The 20,133-nt window shown below is 38.4% G+C and overlaps 1 protein-coding gene across 1 annotated transcript; it reads left to right on the top strand.

The window, feature by feature from the left end:
* The first annotated feature begins 17,408 nt into the window (after positions 1-17,408).
* On the top strand, positions 17,409-18,350 carry LOC134376377 (olfactory receptor 56A3-like). The gene has a single exon (XM_063094956.1). It carries the CDS (start codon positions 17,409-17,411, stop codon positions 18,348-18,350), a length of 942 nt encoding a protein of 313 aa, XP_062951026.1.
* The last annotated feature ends 1,783 nt before the right edge of the window (positions 18,351-20,133 follow it).

Here is a 20,133-nt window from a genome sequence, read left to right on the forward strand (position 1 = left end):
TACATTAAGAGTTGTTATTGAAAAGTGTTGATTTAATCCTAGCATTTTATTGATTTTTGTTTGGATGTCTTAGGTGTCTTTTGTTCCTTTCTTTCTGATTTACTGTTTGTTTTCTGTATTTTTTGTTTCCTTGGGTTGTAGATAGCCTTTTTTGTTTGTTTGTTTTCTATACCAGAGGAATGGAAATCATCAAGTGGAAGGTATACCTGTTCCCCAATGTTCATCACAGCACTATTTACAATAGCTAAGGGTTGAAACTAGCCCAAATGTCCATCATCAGATGAGTGGATACAGAAAATGTGGTATATCTACACAATGGAATACTACTCTGCTATAAAAAAGAATGAAATACTGCCATTTGCAATGACATGGGTGGACCTAGAGAGAATTATATTAAGTGAAAAAAGTCAGGCACAGAAAGAGAAATACCACATGTTCTCACTTATTTGTGGGAACTAAAAATAAATAAATAAATTCTCAAAAAAACCGGGGTGGGGGGGAAGAATACATAACAATTACAATTCCTTGAAGTTGATACGACAAGGGAACAGAAAGGACATTGTTGGGAGGGAGGGGGGAGAGGGAGGAGGGAGGAAGGTTTTGGTAATGGGCCACAATAATCAACAGCATTGTATATTGACAAAATAAAATAAACTTTGGAAGGAAAAAAAAGAAATAAAAGCAAAAAAAATAAAAATAAAAATAAAAACATGGAAACTGGTGTCTCAAAATCTGTATTCTTAACCATCCATACCCTATCGTTCTAATTCTAATCCTTTTTAATTGAAAAGCTTGGATTGGATTAATATCTTGGGCTCCTCTATGGCTAATAAATAATTCTATAAGTATAAGTACTTGCACCATCAATTTTATTTTAAAAAGAACAAACTCCACCTATGATAAAACTAATAGTTTTTTAAAATGGGGTCTTTAGAGGAGAAATAGTTTTGGGTTGGTGGCAGGGTGGCAGGAATGGAAACTGTAATAAAACTGTGAACCCTGAAGTGTATGATATTTTCATGCTGAAAGAAACATACTTATTTGAAGAGGTTAAAATAGTATTTCTGTTTCTGGTTATGTCTTTCCTACTCCCCAAGTGCAGTTCCAGTCCTGCACAGCTGACTCCTCTCAGACTCTCCTCATCACAAAGACCCTCCAGTGACAGTGGTGACTCAGTGGAGGGAGGACGGGCACTCCCTTCCAGGGCTCCTCTCTTCACTCTTCCTGATCCTGATTCCCCAACCTAGTTTGCTAAGCACGGCCCTTCCACCTAATAGGTAGGAGAGATTTAGATAATCTCCCAATTCTTTTTCTCTTGCTAGTAATAGAGTATATTTGTAATGAATTTGACAAGTTCTTTTTGGACTCACAATACTCTGAAGTAGGTAGGGTAAGTTAACTCTGTTAATAATTTTTCTTTCATATGGGAAAATTAAAATTCAAAAGTCTTTCACACAGTTTAACAGGTAGGGTTTAAATATGGAAGAAATAAAATATAAATGATTCTTTCAGGTCCAAGATGAGTGAAAATATTAATATTTTCCCTGTGTCCTGTGTCTTCACAGTGATCTAGAAATACATATATTATTTGGCATTTTGTTTCATGTTTTTAATTTTTTCTCCATATGCACACATGAATGCACAAGCAATCCTAAGGGCAGTTTTCCAACAGTCTGGAATCTCCCTTTTCCTTGCACTTGCAACTCTGACCCTTGCTTCCCACTGTTCATAGGATACACTTCCCTCCTTAGTTCATTTTTATATTGTGTATCTTACTATTCTTTTCCTGGGTTTGTGCCCTATGGGGAAACTCCTTAAGTGTTCAATGAGAATTACAAAATGATTTCTATAGACATATCCTTTGATGTACTTTTCTATTTCATGACTCAATACCCACCACCCTCCAATCTGAGTTTCTGTTGTCCAGTGGTTCTGCGCTTTGCCTTGACAAAGTGGCCCACTTGGAGAAAGACATACAAAGTAGAGCATGTTCGTAAGATAAAAGCCCATAGAATACAACTTCCAGTCTTGAATAGGTGACTAAAGAACCTCTTCCATGCCCTGGCACTATTCCATTTTACTCTGCCTTCCCTTCTCTATTTCTCTTTCCATACACTCACTTGTAAGTTTGGGTCAAAAACTAATAGGGTCCGCTAAGCACAGCACTTGTCAAAATTGATCTAGCCTCTGTTGTCTTTGCTTGTATCCATAGCATACACCTTTAGGCTGTCAATTTTCAATGATCCCCTCTAAACACTACCTTCTTCACCCAATTTTTGTCATTTATTCTTTGCCCATCGCATCCTCTGAGTCTACTTTCTGCAAAATATTTACATTTAACACTTACGAAACTCAGCCCCAGATCTTACCAACTCCGAGATGACTTTCTTCTCCAGGGATCACAAAGTACTCCTAGAAAATGTTAAGGGTTATTATGGATACACTTCTTGGAAGCAGGGAGAATCTTCAAATGATCTTTGTAGGATAGAGATAAATGGAAGATCTGGCGGTTCAGGTGTAAGTATTCATGGAGAAGCCTAGAAGAAGAAGGATGTTTTTTATCTCCTCAAGAGCTTTGGATAATTATTTTTAGCACTAGGATGAAATGTATGAGGACTACATAGGAGGATTCCTTTCTCTTTCCCTCACTCACTGATTCTTCCCTTGTCTTTGTCTTTTCTCTGGAATGTCTCTACATGTCCTTCAACCATAATTTATTCAACAAGCATTGAATCACCTATTCAGCCCTAGAAGTGAAGCATCTGAAATCATATTTGCTCTTCTTCCCCTCTCCTCTTTCGACCTGGTTTACAATCAGATCTTACCAATGACAGCAGTAGGACTGAGGACCTAGAGGTAACGATTTCTAGTTCCAGCCAGGGATGGGATGAAGAAGCTGGGAAAGATGAAGGTCAAAGATGAAAGTCAAAGGCCAGAGTAGAGACCTATAGCCCAAGTCTTTTCCCCAGCTGCAGGTTAAGCCCACAGCATAGTACCAAAGAAGCCCCATTTTAAGAATGGAAGTGTTGCTATGGATCACCTAGCTTCATAAAACTCAGGCAGATCTGGAAGACATCCCTCCCAGGTGTAGTTTCAGACATTACTGAGTGCATGCAGCAACAGGTATGCCATTACTCTTCTGAGCATAATTTTCTGTCTTTGGCAGAAGTAGCCTTTAGCAGTTCTTTAGATTGAGCCGAATTCTGCTGATCTATGTCCTAACTCCCACTGGCCCCCAACTGTGGTCTTTGTACCCAACTTCTGAAGATGTATAGACTAAATTTAATTTTTATCCCATGATTAAAGCATTTATAGCTGATTTTTTTCTCCTAAATCCCCTACATTTCCATATTCGTAGTTGAAAACTCCACATTTTCTTAACTGGGCTCCAGATGATGCACTTTCTAGTTCGATCTCCTATTAATCTCCTTAGCACAAACTACAGCTTCTTTGCATTTCTGGCACCACCAAGCACTTAGAGGACAGCAAAAGATAGAAGGTTCAGAGCACAGGTTCTCACATGTACCTCCTGACCTGAGACAGGATGAAGTCTCTACTATTCCCTTTTCAGACTCCTTCAGCTGTACTGACCAAGGAATGGAAAGGAACACAGACTGAGACTGAAGGGATTAGTCCCTCTGGTCTTCTGGCTAATCTTGGTATAGCCACCCCTCACCACCCTCTACCCAGATTCACAGAAGATGTAAAACGTGGGGTCTGATCCCACCAATATCATGGCTCTTTTTAGTTCCAGGAGCATCTGAGACAGTTATATAACTCTAGAGCCTCAGGAACCCTGCTTTCTAGGAATTTCTCAATTCCTCTTCCCTTGATACCAAAAGGCCTCCTGGGAAAGACAAGTAGGCAAATTGGAAAAGAAAATTATTTTCTTTCTTTCTAAAAGGATGGCTGCCTCGCAATCCTTTCCTACATTGGTTGTGTGTCTTGTAGGAAGTTCGTCAGTCTCCTGGGTACACATCCATGTATGTTCATACCCATTTGCACATGCATATTCAGTATCTCCCATAGATCCAATAAGTTCACTGAGAAATTCTTGTGGGCTTTCTGCACATGCTCATTAGATAGGTTTATCTTATACTACGCTATTGAATGTAATGATGTTGAATTATTATGACTTTTATCATGATAATGGTAAAAATGCAAGAGAAAACTGGAAAAAATCTTACTGAGAAAATGTAATATGTTTTTCAGAGAGGAAACTCGTAATAATTTTTGCTATAATGAGATTTATATATAACTGGATATTTTTTAGTTAGGAAAAATAATTTTCCTACTTTTTTTATTTTAATTTTGACCCCCATGTGAATTATTCACACCTCAAATTTGAGAACAACCATCATCAGTTTCTTCAAGGCTTTTCCTTTTCTTTATTTTTACTTCCTTTTCAGCATATCTTCTGCCTGACAGAGAGGACCCCTCCGGACCAACTCCAGTGCTATATTTAACCTGAATACCTTCTAGGTGATTGGTGGAAGTTCTGTACTACTTATTAAGTATTTCTGAATACAAAGCTTGTTTATAGTGTTAAATATAGATCAACTTTATTTTTGTCTATATATGGAGAAATAATTGATCCTTTCTCTATTGATTTGTGATGACAGCTTTAATAAATAGGAAGTTTTCATATATATACATGCATATATATATATATGTCTGTGTTTCTGACCCATAATTAGTTCATTTGAATTACAGAAATGCTACAATATTTGTATTACTGTTGCTTTGTAATATACACTATTATATGGTAAGTTGGGTTCCTGTTGGAATTCTATCCAAATTTGTAGGTTTTTTGTAGATTTTAATTTTCAACATGTATTTTATAATCAGCACCACTTTTGCCACATTCTGTTTGCTACTAGTTTATCACTAAATCCAATCTAGATATATGAGAAGGGAAACTGGACTTGACTTCTTTATGGAAGGACTGTGAAAGAATCTGTAGCCATCTTGAAAACCACCAAAGTTAACATTAATGTTTCTCCATTGTAACTTTTTGGCTCATTACTAAAATGCTATCTTAATATTCTTTTGTGTATGTTGTCATCCTTTTATTTTTAGTTTCAACTCCCCAAAATACCTCCTGCAAGTGAATATCAGAATCTCCGAATCTGTTTCCTGGAAATTCATCTAACATAGTGGGTGATCTGCTTGCAGTCTTGAGAATTGACCGTTTTCCTCTGATATCACTATGTCTAGGTAGTTTTATTTTTTAACATCTAGTTTGTCTTTCTATACTGACTTTCAACCTGTAGTTTTAATTTTTAAATCTATGAGTAGTTCTTTATTTCCATTTCTTCAAATATGTTACCCTTCCATTTACTTATTTCTTATGTGACTCATTAGACCAAATCAACATTTTGAAATCTTTAAACATTATCTCTTATGGATTTCCTCCTCTCCCTTTCCATAACTTCCAACCATTATCGTACATGACTAGGAAATTTCCCTGACCTGATCCAGGTCAGTAGGATGCTATTCTACATCATTTGATCAGCCATTCAACTCTTCCATTGGATGCCTTACATGAACTCTTTAAAAAAAAAAATGGTTCTTTATTCTAACTGAATGCTTCCATTCTATGTTACCAATATCTTCCACTAAGTCTGTGAGTGTGATAATTTTTTTATTTATCTAAAAAATACTTATATTGTACTTATGCACTAGACACTGTTTATTTATATTTTTCAGAAAAATATGAAATACTGCTATGCTACTTTTATAAATATCTTCTGATTTGAGCCCTTGAGTGCCCCTTTAATTGTTATTCTGTTCAGTCCATTAATTCTAATTCTTATAGTATGGTTTGTTTAGTGTATCGTATTTATTTCACAGTGTTTATTATTTTCTTATTTTTTACCTTGTACTCATATTTCCTTAGGGCTCTAAGTACCTTGGATAGTAAAATGTACATGGGGGTAGAGAAAGAGAAGGATAAAAGAGCAAAGTTCTAGGCTGCAAATCCTCCAGGTGAGTTTAGTGATTGTCACACCTCACAGAAAGGTCTTTACTGCTATCTGAGCTTTAACATTTCTTATTTCCTATAGCCTACACATACTAGTCCCTAGGGTAACCTCCCATTTTACCTGTCTCAACACTAGTATTTTTCAGAAACTACTATTAAGTCAAATTACATAGATCCCGGTTGAGACAACAGAAAGTCTGCTCAGTGCTTACAAGCAACCCAGCCGTGCAAATGCTGTGCTGTTTTATTCCTGTCCTATAGCTTCAGGAATGATAATGGTATGCATTTAACATTTTAATATTTTTTCTTTATCACTAGTTTGAGCAATGTGATTGTGATGTGCCTTGCTGTAGTTTTCTTCATGTTTCTTATTTTAGGGAATTCATTGAATTTTTTGAGGCTGTGGATTTATAATTTTTATAAGATTTGGAAATTTTCAGCTATTATTTCTTCAGATATATTTTCTGTCCTCTATTCTGTATTCTTCTTATTTACACAAATACTAAGCCCTTTAAGTTGTCACACAACTAATGGAGTATTAATTTTAAAAAATTATTTTTCTGTCTTTAATTGACTGTGTCTTCAAGTTAATTAATCTTTTATTTCTACAATGTCTAATCTGCCCTTAATATCATAAGTGTATTTTTAATCTCATACATTGTCTTTATCTCTAGCAGGTCAAGTTGGGTCTTTCAAATATCTTCTATGCATCTACTTCATTTTTTTGAATATATGGGATACAGTTAAAGTAATTGTTTTAATGTCCTTGTCTTCTAATTGTAACATTGTTGCTCATTACAATTGATTAGTTTCCTTATGGTCCTCATTTCTAGTTATCCTTCTGCTCTTTTATATCTAGTAAGTTGTTATTGGATGCTAGGCATTTTGGATTTTGCCTTGTTGGGTTCTGGATCTTATATATTTTTATGAATATAAAATATTCTGGAGTGCAAGTAAATTACTTGGAAACAATTTAACCCTTAAGGAATTTACTCTTAAGATTTGTTAGGAGGAACCAGACCAACTTTTAGTCTAGGAGTAATTTTCCCCACTCCTGAGGAAAGACGTTTTTTGTATTTTACCCAATGCTTTATGAAGTACATTGATTTCCTACCTGGCTGGTGGGAACAGGTACTAATCCAGACCCAGTGTAAAACTGGATACTGTTCTTTCTAATCCTTAAGTGTAGCTTTCTCCCTTAACCCACCTCAACTAGTTTCCTCACCCGCATACATTCATCAGTTGAGAAAAATGATCTGTAGGTCTTCAACATTCCCTCTGTGTACCACGTTCTCTTCTCTAGTACTCTGTCCTGTAAGCTCTAGCTGCTTTGGTCTTTCTGTGCTTCCAACTACATCTCCGCAGCTCAGTGACTCCACTGAGTCCCACCTGGGTCCATTTTCCTCCCCGCAGTGCAGCCTGGATACTTTTTCAAGGCTGCAAACTAGGACCACTTTAGAGTTCAACTCACTTGTTTCCCATATTTCAGTAATCATTGTCCTCACTTCCCTGATATCTAGTGTGTCTTGAAACCATTGGTTAATACATTTTATGCAGTTGTTTTGGTTCTAATAGAAAGGTAATTTCAGTCCCTTTTGCTCCACCTTGTTTGGAAGCTGAAGTCTGTGGAACTTTTTAGATTTACTTCACCCTCTAATTAGCATTTGCTGTAGCTGATCTCAAAAGGTGTCCCCACCCCAATGTAGCATGCCAGTCGGGATTCAACACCTCATGTGATCTGCTTATCTTGAAACTGGCATGACTCCGTGGATTCATTTTTGACTAACTGAATGTGTTGGAAGTGAAATTGCTTGAGTTCTGAGACAAGCTCAAATGACCTCTTGCAGCTTATATCTGGATTTTTTGGATAAGTTGCTCAGGGAAATGTCTGACTGCCCTGAAATATCTTTGCTGTGAGGAAGCCCAAGCTAGACATATGGGGGAGCCTCATAGAGAGGCCTATGACCAGTGCTATGGTTTCAATGTGTCCCCCAAATTCATGTGTTGGAAACTTAATCCCCAATGCAACGTGTTGGAAGGTGAGGCTTAATAAGAGGTGATTGGGTGAATGTATTAATGTCATTTTTACAGAAGTGGGTTAGTTATCCTGACAGAGGGTTGTTATAAAAGGGACTTCACCCTTCATGATCTTACTTGTGCATGTGCTTGTTTCTAGGTGATCCTCATCAGATGCCAGCACCCCACTCTCGGAGTTCTTGGCCTCCAGAACCAGGAGACAAATAAATTTCTATTCTTTATAAATTATACAGTTTGTGATACCCTGTTATAGCAGCAAAAAGTGGACTAAAACACACAGCCATGCTCAGATATTTGAATTATCCCAACCCAGGAGCCAGTCCTGTGAGTAAAGAAGTCATATTGGATACTTCAGCTGCAATACATGTCACGTGGAGAAGGACCAAGAAATCCAGGTGACACCCAGAAGAATGCTTGACTCAGTCTAGCTGTCACAGCCATCCCAGTAATTCAATCCATTCCAGTCAATGACCCAGTCATTGTTGTGTAGACAAGATTTCATTTCCCCACTATTCCCTTCATAATGGACATACTTATTACCATAATAAAATCCTTATTGTTAGATAACACCAATAGATGACCAGAAAAGAAATCAACATAGATTGTGCCCCTAATGCCTGAGAAAGCGGGGCTCTGGGCCTAATACCCAATAGTTCAGGTAGCCCAAGATTTGGAGAATTTAGCTCATATTAGAAACAAAAAATTATTGAGACTAAAACTGAAATGTATAGAATAAAGAGTAATTATGAAAGACATGCCCAAACAAGGAAATGTTACCTAATCTCTATGGGATCTACTTAATAGGACTTGACAATGTATTAAAAATGAAGTAACGGATTGTCCTTGATTTGATGGAATACTTCTGGATTAGAACAGCCCCTATTACTTCTGTATGACATGGGCACATGACCTGGGGAAGACCAGGTTTCCTAGGCTGTGAAGGGAAGACCAGGTGTGTAAGGCTGTGAGGGGACCCAGAGAATCCCAAGGACACCTGACCAGGGAAAGGAACAAGATATCAATTTATCACAGTGACCACTTCAAGGATGATGCCAAAGGGCCAATGCTATTTACTGGTGCTCAGTGAGGTGTAAATCTGTCCTGTCCTCCAAATGAGTCTTTAGGACAAGGCCCAGACAGGCTTGCCAGGAGAGGCAGGACCATGGTTTTGCACTCTGGTCATGTGAGATTTCAGGGAGAGCCTAGGCCATGAAGAAATTAGGCCTAAAATGGTGGGATCAAGAACCCAAGTAATCTCAGCCTGACCTCCCAGTTTCATAGGACCTCATCTTACACACCTCTCCCCCAATCCACTCTAAGGCAGTCTATTTTTTTAGCTGGCTCCATATAACCTGCTACAATGTGATTAACTGTGAGCCTTTAGTGGTAGTCCACATACGTGGATCACAGTTTGCTTTTATCTTCACTAATAGTGAATTTGGGCTCAAAGAATTAAAGCCCATGCTTGATTTAATGCTTGCAAAATGAGCCCTAAACAAATAAAATTAACCGTAGTAGTGTGCTTCTAAAAAAAAAAATCTTAAAGATCAGTATGATTAATACAATCAGAAGAATCAGTGTGTGCCAGGCCACTAGTACTAGAATTCCAGGTTAAGAGGTACACAAGAGCCACGGAATTTTTGGCCTCTTTTTTGATGTGTAACGTTACTTCACGTTTCTCTTCTTAACCCCCATATTCATATCTTTCTGCCTTTCTTTCCAAAATTGTAAGGTTTGCTTGCCCAGGTTAATAAGTTCTCGCTGCCCTTTTTATAGTTCCAAGCAACCTGCAGACAGTCTTCTAGGGGCAACACTGGAGATCTCTAAGGGGTGTTTGCACAAGGGACCCTTCCCAGTGACTGGAAGATTGCTGCTCTTGGTGTTCAGAGGAGTTGTACTTGTGCAGAAACTTTTCTCCATAATCTTTCTTGGTGTCGATTGAAGCACTTTATATAGAAGGTGGATAGGATTTGTGCTAATCTTGAAAAATTATGGCACGTACTGTCAAACTATTTAATAGGGCTTGGAGATAAGAGAGGGGTAAGGAGTGATAAATAGTGATGAGGAGAAGAGAGAAAGTCATTGAGTGGAAAATGGTGCTGTAGGTTTACTTCTCTTGGTCAGGAGGAAGCTGTGCACAGTGGGGGGAATCTAGACTGAAGAAGTGGGAGACAGGCTGAGAGAGAGTAGAAAGAACAGGGAGAACAGAAGAACATGTGCCCAGAAAATAGGTGACCGACAGAGATGGAAAAAGAGAAAACCGAATATAGAACAAAAGAGATTGATCCGAGAATAGAGAGGACAAAGGAAGCAAAGAGGAGTAGAGAGCAGAAGGCAGAGCAGGTACTTTAAGAAAATGATAAAGGAAGTAAAAGGCAGACTATTCAAGATTTCCAATTAATAATGATCAAGGAAGGGTGATTCCTTTCCAAGTCTGCATTCTCCCTCATGTTCCCATAAGGGCTCCATGAAGGATGCTCCAGATATCTCCCACCTGATACTCTGCTTTGGATCCATGAACCCCCACCTGGTTCTGACCCCTCCTCAGAGAGCACAGAGTCAGGGCTCAGGCATGGCACAGTCACCTCCACCTGGCCGTATGCCATTTCTCTGCCCAAATGCTCCCCCACTTTCCTTCAAGCCCCTATCCTCATACTTCAACCTAAAGTTTTTCCAGTTGCAAGCCCAGCTCTAGTCCCACCCACAGTCCCTGCTCTGGCCAGGTGTCTAATACCATAGCAGTGGCTTGGTGCCTTCATTTCCCCATGTGGCCAAGCTTACTGGATGGAGACTGTGATCTCTGCTAGGGAGGGATATTCCTGGTTCTGTCTGTCCACATCTTCTACAACTCTGGTTCTCAAAAAAGAGAGTTTATGTTTGATTTCAGCTTCTTCTGCTTCCCCAGGGAAAGATAGCCTTGCTGGCCCTGAAGAGGCTGGAGAATCAGGAGTACAGCATTTTCTTATTCTTGAGAGAGAAAGCTTTCCTTTTAGCACTTCATGTCCTGTCATTCTTTAAGCAAAGTCACTATTGCTCCTGAAGGCTTAGAGTTGATCAGCTTGCACCAGTTGAATGGGTAGAATGTGACACTTAGGTAATAAAAGTATGTTAATTATACAAAAGCAAAACCTTAGAGCAAGAAGATTCAAGGCAAAATGACAGTGGATATCAAGTCCTGATTTTATTTAGAAACGTATTGACAAAAGGCACATACAATGCAACCATGTGCAGTCCCACGCCAATAGTTTGTAATAATTATAACACACTCAGAGAAGCTCCCTAACTTTTTAGTGTCTTTGACCGATAGTTCTATTTAGATGAAATGTTTTCAGGGAGCCCTTTTTGTGTGTGACACTTTAAAATAATTTAAGAATATTGCTTTTATCTAACTTCTTACTTTCTAAGATACTCCATTAATGTTGGGCAGATCAAAGATAAGGGTAATCTTGTGGTAATGTATTTTTCTAAATATTTCCCACTCGTGGCCAAGGGTCAAAGGCTGGAGGTTAGACAGAACAGAATTCAACTCCCAGCTCTGTCACTTGATAAGTTGCTTAAATTGTCTGAGTCTCATATTCCTAATTTGTCTAATTTTGTAATGAATAAATGCAATCTTGTTAGGAAAGCACATGATGGTTATTTCATTGTTATGATTACTATAATATTTGGTCTTTCAACATTTTGGGGGGAAAAATATTAGTCAAGAATAAATTACTAACTACCTGCTGCTACTAATCTCACAGCCTCTTACATAGAATTACGCATGTCAGAAGCAGCTTGATCTCAAATCAGTGCCTACTATTTGGGTCATCTACATTCATAATTGTTGGTTTTGTGCTCATGTGGGGTTTTTTTTGGCAATTTTCTTTGTTCATAGCTTCCTCATAAACATGGTTATTTCTCACAATGGCAGTCACATGGATCTCCAATGTAAATCAGATTCATGTTTTGTGGATTATTACCTAACTCTTTGAAATTACCCTCTCACACACTCCAAAGTCAATTTTGCACATGCCATTTTGCTAACTTTTTAAGTCAGACATCACAAAATTTGTCCAGCTATTTTCTTATGGTTTGGTAACCATGATAAACTTCATGTGATAATATTTAAGCTAGCTAAACCTCCTTCTTAGCTCGTAAAATTAATTCATGTTTGGGTGGTTAGGAGATGGAGCACTTTTCACGCCAATAACTCTCTACCAAGGTTAGTCTCAGGAAAACAAATGAATACTTGGGTCTGTAGAACCTCTGTGTAATTAACCATTTCCTTTATTTCATACTCTTTCTAACATAAATTCAGTCACAAATTTTCTGTTATTTAATTACCTGTCATTGGTAATTACAAAAGAAAGCTCAGTTAAGTGTCTTCTGAGAGTTTATTCTCAGCATGAGAATACATGGGTGCGTATGTAAGTCCTTGATGTCCAGAGAAAAGACCCACTGACTACCAGTCACATAAACAATATTGCACCCCATAGGGGTGGGCCTCCAAAGGCTCTTTTTCTCAGACTGAGACACAACCATTCTCTTTCCTAATACATGTCTATCTGCCCTAGGAGGTCCTGCAGGCTTGCTATTTCTGATTTTCACCTCCCTTGCAAAGGAATAGAGATGGACAGGTTCTCCCTGGACAGTCCCTGAAGCTAGTGAGGTTGCAACAGCCTCAGCTATACTGGCATCTGGTCAGAGCTCCAACAACAGTGGAGCCATACCCCATTCTACTGCATCCTCCAAAAGTGAGACTAGAAAGAGAACCTGGAGAGGGGCCTGAGCAGCATGGACATCAAGATTAGCCAGAAGGCAGAGGGACCCTATCTTCTATCCAAATGCATGTCCTTATCCTTTTCTGAGTCAGGGGTGTTTCAGAGGGTTAATCAGAGGTAGTAGACACCATGTCCTGTGTGACGATAGAGCACCCTTCTTAACTGCCTCGGCCTCCTCCAGAGCTTCATACACAGGGATGTAGATAAGCTGGAGCTTTTCCATGGAAAAGTAACTAATGTGTTGAGATAACTGAAAGCTGAAACCCAGTTGAAGAAACTGAATGTTTTTAGTCTGAAGTCTGAAAGTCTAGAAGCCCTAAAAGGGAAAATATGTATATAAATACTTGATTTGTCAGGGGAAGAAGCAAACAGTTTATATAATAACAAAGACCACAAAACAAAGTTGTGTATGAGGTTGGGGAGAGGAAGAATACCCAGAGAAATGGAAATCATCATGTCGAAGGGATACCTGCACTCCCATGTTCATCACAGCTCTATTTACAATAGCCAAGACATGGAACCAACCTAAATGTCCATCAATGTTTGATTGGATAAGGAAACTGTGGTATATATACACCATGGAGTACTACTCTGCCATAAAAGAGAATGAAATACTCCCATTTGCAACAACATGGATGAACCTGGAGAAACTTACGTTGAGTGAAATAGACAAAGCACAGAGGGATAAATACCACATGTCCTTACTCATATGTGAGAGCTAAGTGAGAAAGAAGGAAGGAAAGAAAGACCACAGTGGTGCGTTGGTCTTACTGAGGGAGGGAACATTCCTAGAGCTACAAAGTGGAGTAGGGGGGAATGGGGGAGGGGGAGAGGGGTTGGGAGATAATTGGGTGGGGGACACAGGGTGCAAAAGTAATTTCTGGTAATGGGCATGCTGCCAGTATGAATCTGGTCCTCACATCATGGGCAGGACGGGTGACAATTAGCTTTGTAACTCATGAATATTCATAATAAAAAAATTAAAGGACAAGGATCAGACTGGGAAATAAATAGTTATAATAGAAATGCATCAATAAAGGATAAACTTACAGAATATCTTTAACACTCTTCAAATCAACGAAAGAAAAACACACACACACAAAAAAACTGTATCTCAGTTTACCTTAAAGAATTTCTAAAAACTGAAATGCTAATAGCAGAAAGATATGCCAGAAAAGGTAATTTTCTTTCTGTTTATGAATCTACTCAGCAGAAATCTGAAGCACAGACTGGTGGAAATATTTCTTACCAGTTTACCTGAATACGATGAGGCTAGGTCACCCTTATTATCACCTCCAAATCTCAAAGTTTATGCTTCTAGGGTGCTGTGACATACTCCTGGGAACAGGGCTTGGGCTGGTTCCTTGCATTGGTCTTGGGCTTCAGCTTCTATGACTTGGCCAGATTCTTATGGAGGCAAGAAATAAATAACAAGCTTTAGGGCCTCAGTCCTACTCTTGCCAAAGGCTGGCTCTGACTGCACAGGAAGACGGAAAGAGGAAGAGAAAAAAAGATATGTATATTTTCAAGTACTTTAGCTCTGCTTTTGGATAGGTACTAAATGCTCATTGAATAAATTATTGGTTGCAGAAAAAAAGAGAAAGAGTGAAAAATCAAGAAGAGAAAAAAATGGAAAATAAGAAGAATAATTCTTCCTTTTTGCTTTCCAGAAGTTCCATCCTACTGCTGGAAATAATCTTTCCAAGGCCACCCAGAAAATAAAATATATATATATCTGCTTCTTCTAGGTTTCCTTATGGATCCTCTTCCTGCAGGAGAGATGCTTACATGTGCCTGGATCTTCCAGAAACCACGCGGAGATCCTTAATCCAACTTGACTATGGTGAGATTTGGGGCTGTGCTTTCTAAAAGCAAAGTACAATAATGCTTTATAAGATGTGAGCAGAGTAATAGCTACTAAAGTGCAAATGACAAGACATGATAGAAGGAAGTAGTGTCAGAATCTGACAACCTGAAATTTACATTTGCTATAGATGGGTGCAACCAAACATGATAAGGGTGGTTATAGTGGGAAAACACTGGATCAACACGGTGCTATCAATGCCTGCCCAAACTCTTGAATATGAATGTAGTAATGGGAAAAATCGGAGAAGCAGTGTCAACAGAATGTTATAAATAGTACCAAGTAAGTAAAGAAGTTTCTTTGGTCACCACATCAGAGTTGGAAAGTATTTTCTTGTGATTGTTACATCAAGACATCCACCACCTCCAGCATCCCCCACTATTAAAAACCATTCCTCCAAATCAAGCCCTGGAATCATCAAGCAGAAGAGACTGAGAATGTGTAGATGAGGGATGGTAGTAGAGGTACTAAGCAAGAAAGTTGTCAGAGGCAATAGATACAGATATTATAGATAAAGATATGCAGATACCGGTAAACAGACATAGACATAAATATATATATAAATATAGATAGATTAGCTAGATATGGATATATAGATATCTGTCTTTCAAATAACTTTTTGGAATCCAAAGGGGCAATTACAGGAAACCAACAACACAAACACAGAAACAACAATTAAGGAGAGAGTAAGACCAGATAAGATGAGCCACAGTAATAAGACTCAGGAGGGCAAATAGAAGGAACAGGAGAGGTTCCAAACTGTTAGGCTGTTATCAAGAATAATTGTCATAAAAATAAGACAGCCACACATGAAGTAAAATGCCAAACAACATACTAAATTTCAGAGCATTCTTATGGTTACATAGGGCATCTGAGAGGCCTTCACACATCCTGAGTACTGGCCTAAAGACACTCTTTGAATCTCAGCTCTTCAGCTTACACAATCTCTGTGAACTCTTTGAAAAGATGCTTGATACAACTGAATCATAATTTTATAATATGATGAGATCAATTGCTATAACAGGAACCCTGCTTTGTGTACTGTCTCTTTGGCACAAATGAAACAACTTTAAACCCATTTCAAAATTTACCAAAGACATTATTAACACACGCTATTCTTAATGACAGGAAAAGAAGTGGGAGGTAATAAATTCTTACTGTATATCTTAAAACTACTTTTGCCTTCAGAGAGAGACAGTCCCTGGCAGACACTAACAAATCAGAATCCCCTTGGTTTTAAAGCATAATGTCAAAAGGAATGGAGAAAGAAATTGGGGAAGGGGAGAGGGTAGTGCCCACTATCTTCCACTGACCCAGCAATTTACAGGGCCATTTGACAAGAAGGTTGAGGTCTAAGAAAAAATAAAGTGAGCAGGATTAAAAATGTGGAGGAAAGCATACACATAGAAGGAAATTAATGTGTCATTTTTATGGTTACATCAAATTGGGATCTGATGATTAAAAAGTATTTTCAGTTCTGGGGTCATAATTCTATTAAAAATCCTTTCCCATCTACTCAGTCCCCATTCCAAAAATATTTATTACTGGATTGAACTTGCAAAAATTTTCATTACCTTAGAGGGGATAGTTTTTTTTCTTTTTTAAGGGATTAAAAAACCAATTACAATATCGTAGCATCATAGGGTACAAAGGAATCCTGAGAGACTGTCAAACCAATGCTCTTTAGCTTATTAGACATAGTGAAGCATAGGTAATTAAGAACTGGGCTTGAAATCAAATAGAGCCACCTAGATTGAAAGTTTTACTGTCTGTGTGATCTTGGAATTTTCTTCTTCATCTCATTTCTCTCATTTGTAAAGTCATAAAAATAAGATACACTTTCCAGGGTTCTTTTAATAGCAAGTGACATAATGGTCCTAATATTTCTTAGCACAGTGCCTGGTAATTATTGAAGATTCATTCAAAACACTGCAAGCATGTTTATATTTTACTAACTAGCTACAAGGATGCAAAACAGTGAAGTTTAAATAGAGAAAGAAATTTACACTCATTGAATGACATGTGAGCAAGGTAGACAGATCTAGGGACACAATATGATTTTAAAGACCCCAAAAAGACTTATCCCACAAATTTTGCAGGTATCTCTCACTGCAACAGGTGACTCATTTTTTGCAGCCTTCTTTGAACTTGCCTTTAAAATTCATCAGGAGGGGAGTGCTAGGAACACTTTGTTTTCATGTGAGTGATGTTAATCCTCTCCTGTACTCTCAAAATATTCTGCACATGATTCTGTTGTTGTTCTTATCATATCCCCAGAGGATTGTCACTTTCTTGATAGCAAGGTAACCACTTAATATTTGTGTCCCTGGTGTATAAAGTGTGAGTAAAAGGTAAATAGAAAGGAGTGACAATACTGAACATTATCTGTTGTGCTGGAAACATTATCTGCAATGGGGCAAAGGGATTCAGATTGGAATCATTAAAGATCTACTTCACCATCTCCACAATGTTGAAATCTGAGTGCCTATTCTATTATATTCCTCAATGGCAAGAACACTACCTCATAGCTAATTGAAATTGCTCATTCTACTTTATAAAATTGTTTCTTTCAGAAATTAAAAATATTTCAGAAATGAGGAGGATCAAAATATGCAAAAGGTTAAGCTGGACATATTTTCTCTATGTGACATGTAAAATATCTAGCTGCATTTTTCTTCCATTGTAAGTACAAAATCAGAAGGTAGTTTTGATGGTGCCTTTTTAGATCACCAAAGGAAATCCATAGAAACAAAAACCACAAATGATACCTTACATAAATGGCTCCACTGAGGTTTCAGACTTCCTCCTGAACTGTTTTGTGAGGTCCCCCAGCTGGCAGCACTGGCTGTCGCTGCCCCTAAGCCTCCTCTTCCTCCTGGCCATGGGGGCCAATGCCACCCTCCTGATCACCATCTGGCTGGAGGCCTCTCTGCACCAGCCCATGTACTACCTGCTCAGCCTCCTCTCCCTGCTGGACATGGTGCTGTGTCTCACCGTCATCCCCAAGGTCCTGGCCATCTTCTGGTTTGACCTCAAGCTCATCAGCTTCTCTGCCTGCTTCCTTCAGATGTACATCATGAATTGCTTCCTAGCTATGGAGTCCTGCACATTCATGGTCATGGCCTATGATCGCTATATTGCCATCTGCCACCCACTGAGATATCCATCTATTATCACTGATCAATTTGTAGTCAAGGCTGCCATTTTTATTTTGGCCAGGAATGTGCTTATGACTGTGCCCATTCCTGTTCTCTCAGCACGACTCCATTATTGTGGGAGAAATGTCATTGAGAACTGCATCTGTGCCAATATGTCTGTCTCCAGGCTCTCCTGTGGTGATGTCACCATCAATCGCCTTTATCAATTTGCTGGAGGCTGGACTCTGTTAGGATCTGACCTCATCCTCATCTTCCTCTCCTACACCCTCATACTGCGAGCTGTGCAGAGACTCAAGGCAGAGGGAGCTGTGGCCAAGGCCCTAAGCACATGTGGCTCCCACTTCATCCTCATCCTCTTCTTCAGCACCATCCTTCTGGTCCTTGTCCTCACTCATGTGGCTAAGAAGAGAGTCACCCCCGATGTGCCAGTGTTGCTCAATGTCCTCCACCATGTCATCCCTGCAGCCCTTAACCCAATTGTTTATGGGGTGAGAACCCAGGAGATCAAGCAAGGAATCCAGAGATTACTGAAGAAACCATGGTAATAAGTGCAACCAGATCTTTGCTTTCTTAAAATAGGGTGACTTATTAATTAGTTAATAGGAAATTGGGTTGAAACCCATAACTCAGAGACATCATTTCAAGAAGAAAATTAAGTTTAATTCTGAAATAATTTCTTGACTCTATGCCTCTTTCTAAAATGCCAGCATCCCCTTCCAAAAACTATCTGGCATCTCTGACTTTTAAAATTTTTTCCCAATCTTTTTTCCCAATCTTCCCAGATTCCATTTTGTCTAAAATATGAGAACTCAAGAGGACAAATTATATACTGGAAAAATAAGTCCCAGCTAATATGGCATTTACTATCTCTACACACTTAATTTTTTTAAATCGTAACTGTGTATATTAGTGGCCTAGATTATAACTCACTATTACTAGTATTATTATTGTTATTAACCCAGTTACACAATGCAGTTGAGAAAAGGCCACAGTATTTAAAATATCAGTCCTTAATGACGGAAAGTGGCTAGAGTCCATAAGTAACTCTCCTTCTCTTACCTCCAACGAGGCTAACACCTTTCTTCTCTCCCCTCAGTCAAAGCCTCTGTCTTGTTGTTAGCTACAACTCTCATAAGGGTAGAGCTTTTGCAAGAATTGCTGACATGTGAAGCATGTGTTTTACTGCATTTAGGATAAGGAGTTATCATATAAATCCTATTCCTTAATGTCTGCACACCATTGTCTGTGATGACTCAATTTATGATTGGTGTACAGGGCTCTGTTTTGGTGTACTAATAGGTTATCAGAGTATGTACTAGTAATGACATTGAAATGTACTATGGCCTATTTTCAATTGGACAAAGATTTTCTGCCTTGGTTCAGGAACTTTATTAGAGTTCGAGGGCGTAAAGATGCATAGAACAAACTTGCAATCATTGAGAAACTCATATGGTATTTACAGAGAATGTAAACCAATCTGGACCCTTGGAACATTGATGATATGTTTTATTTTATGCAGAAAGAAGTGAAAAGAAACAAGGTACAGATAAAAGTAGGAAGTGATTTGAAAAAGAGACTAAGCTTGAGACTGTGAGTTACAAGTTCTATATTCTAGGCATGCACAACCACAAACAAGATGTGACTATGAAAAAATGGTAGACTCATTCAGCTTTAGAATCCTCATCTGTCACATGAAGACAATAAACTAATGGTTTTAAAATATACTTCTAGATCTAAGAGTTTATGAAACTACTCACTATCTTAAGATAGGCATCACTCACACTATTGAGTCTTTCCATTTTTCCTCCCTTTAAGCATAGGCATGGACAGACACTTCCCACATTCTCTCGATGACAATTGAAACCAAATGGGAAATGTGAACACTGTATTAGAGATAACTTCCAAATGCTACAGTTTATTACTTTGTTCACAGATCAAAACCCAAGCCTGCTTGAAGGACCACTTATATATCCACCTCATTTACAGTTTCACTTTTATCTGCCAAGAGCAAACTAATGGTCCTTTCTGATGGCAGGACTGCGTGTACATTTAGTTTGGGGCCCAATAGCTATAAGCCCTAGATAGACAAAGCACATCCCTCTGAAATGCTATTTGAATCTTTATTGTGTCTTTAGAATTAAGATGTTATCAGGATTATTGAAGGGAGAAATATCGATTCCATTCAGGAAAAGTCCCACTAAACTCAAAATCATGCATTTCTGCCTTCTGACCCCAAAATAAAAATACCTCTAAGTCCACAATCAGAACAGTTCCCAAAGTATCAGTCATTTAGCTAGAGATAAAATAATTGATGCTGATCTATTTAAG

Source organism: Cynocephalus volans, chromosome 4 (genome assembly GCF_027409185.1).
Source record: "Cynocephalus volans isolate mCynVol1 chromosome 4, mCynVol1.pri, whole genome shotgun sequence".
Lineage (NCBI taxonomy): Eukaryota > Metazoa > Chordata > Mammalia > Dermoptera > Cynocephalidae > Cynocephalus > Cynocephalus volans.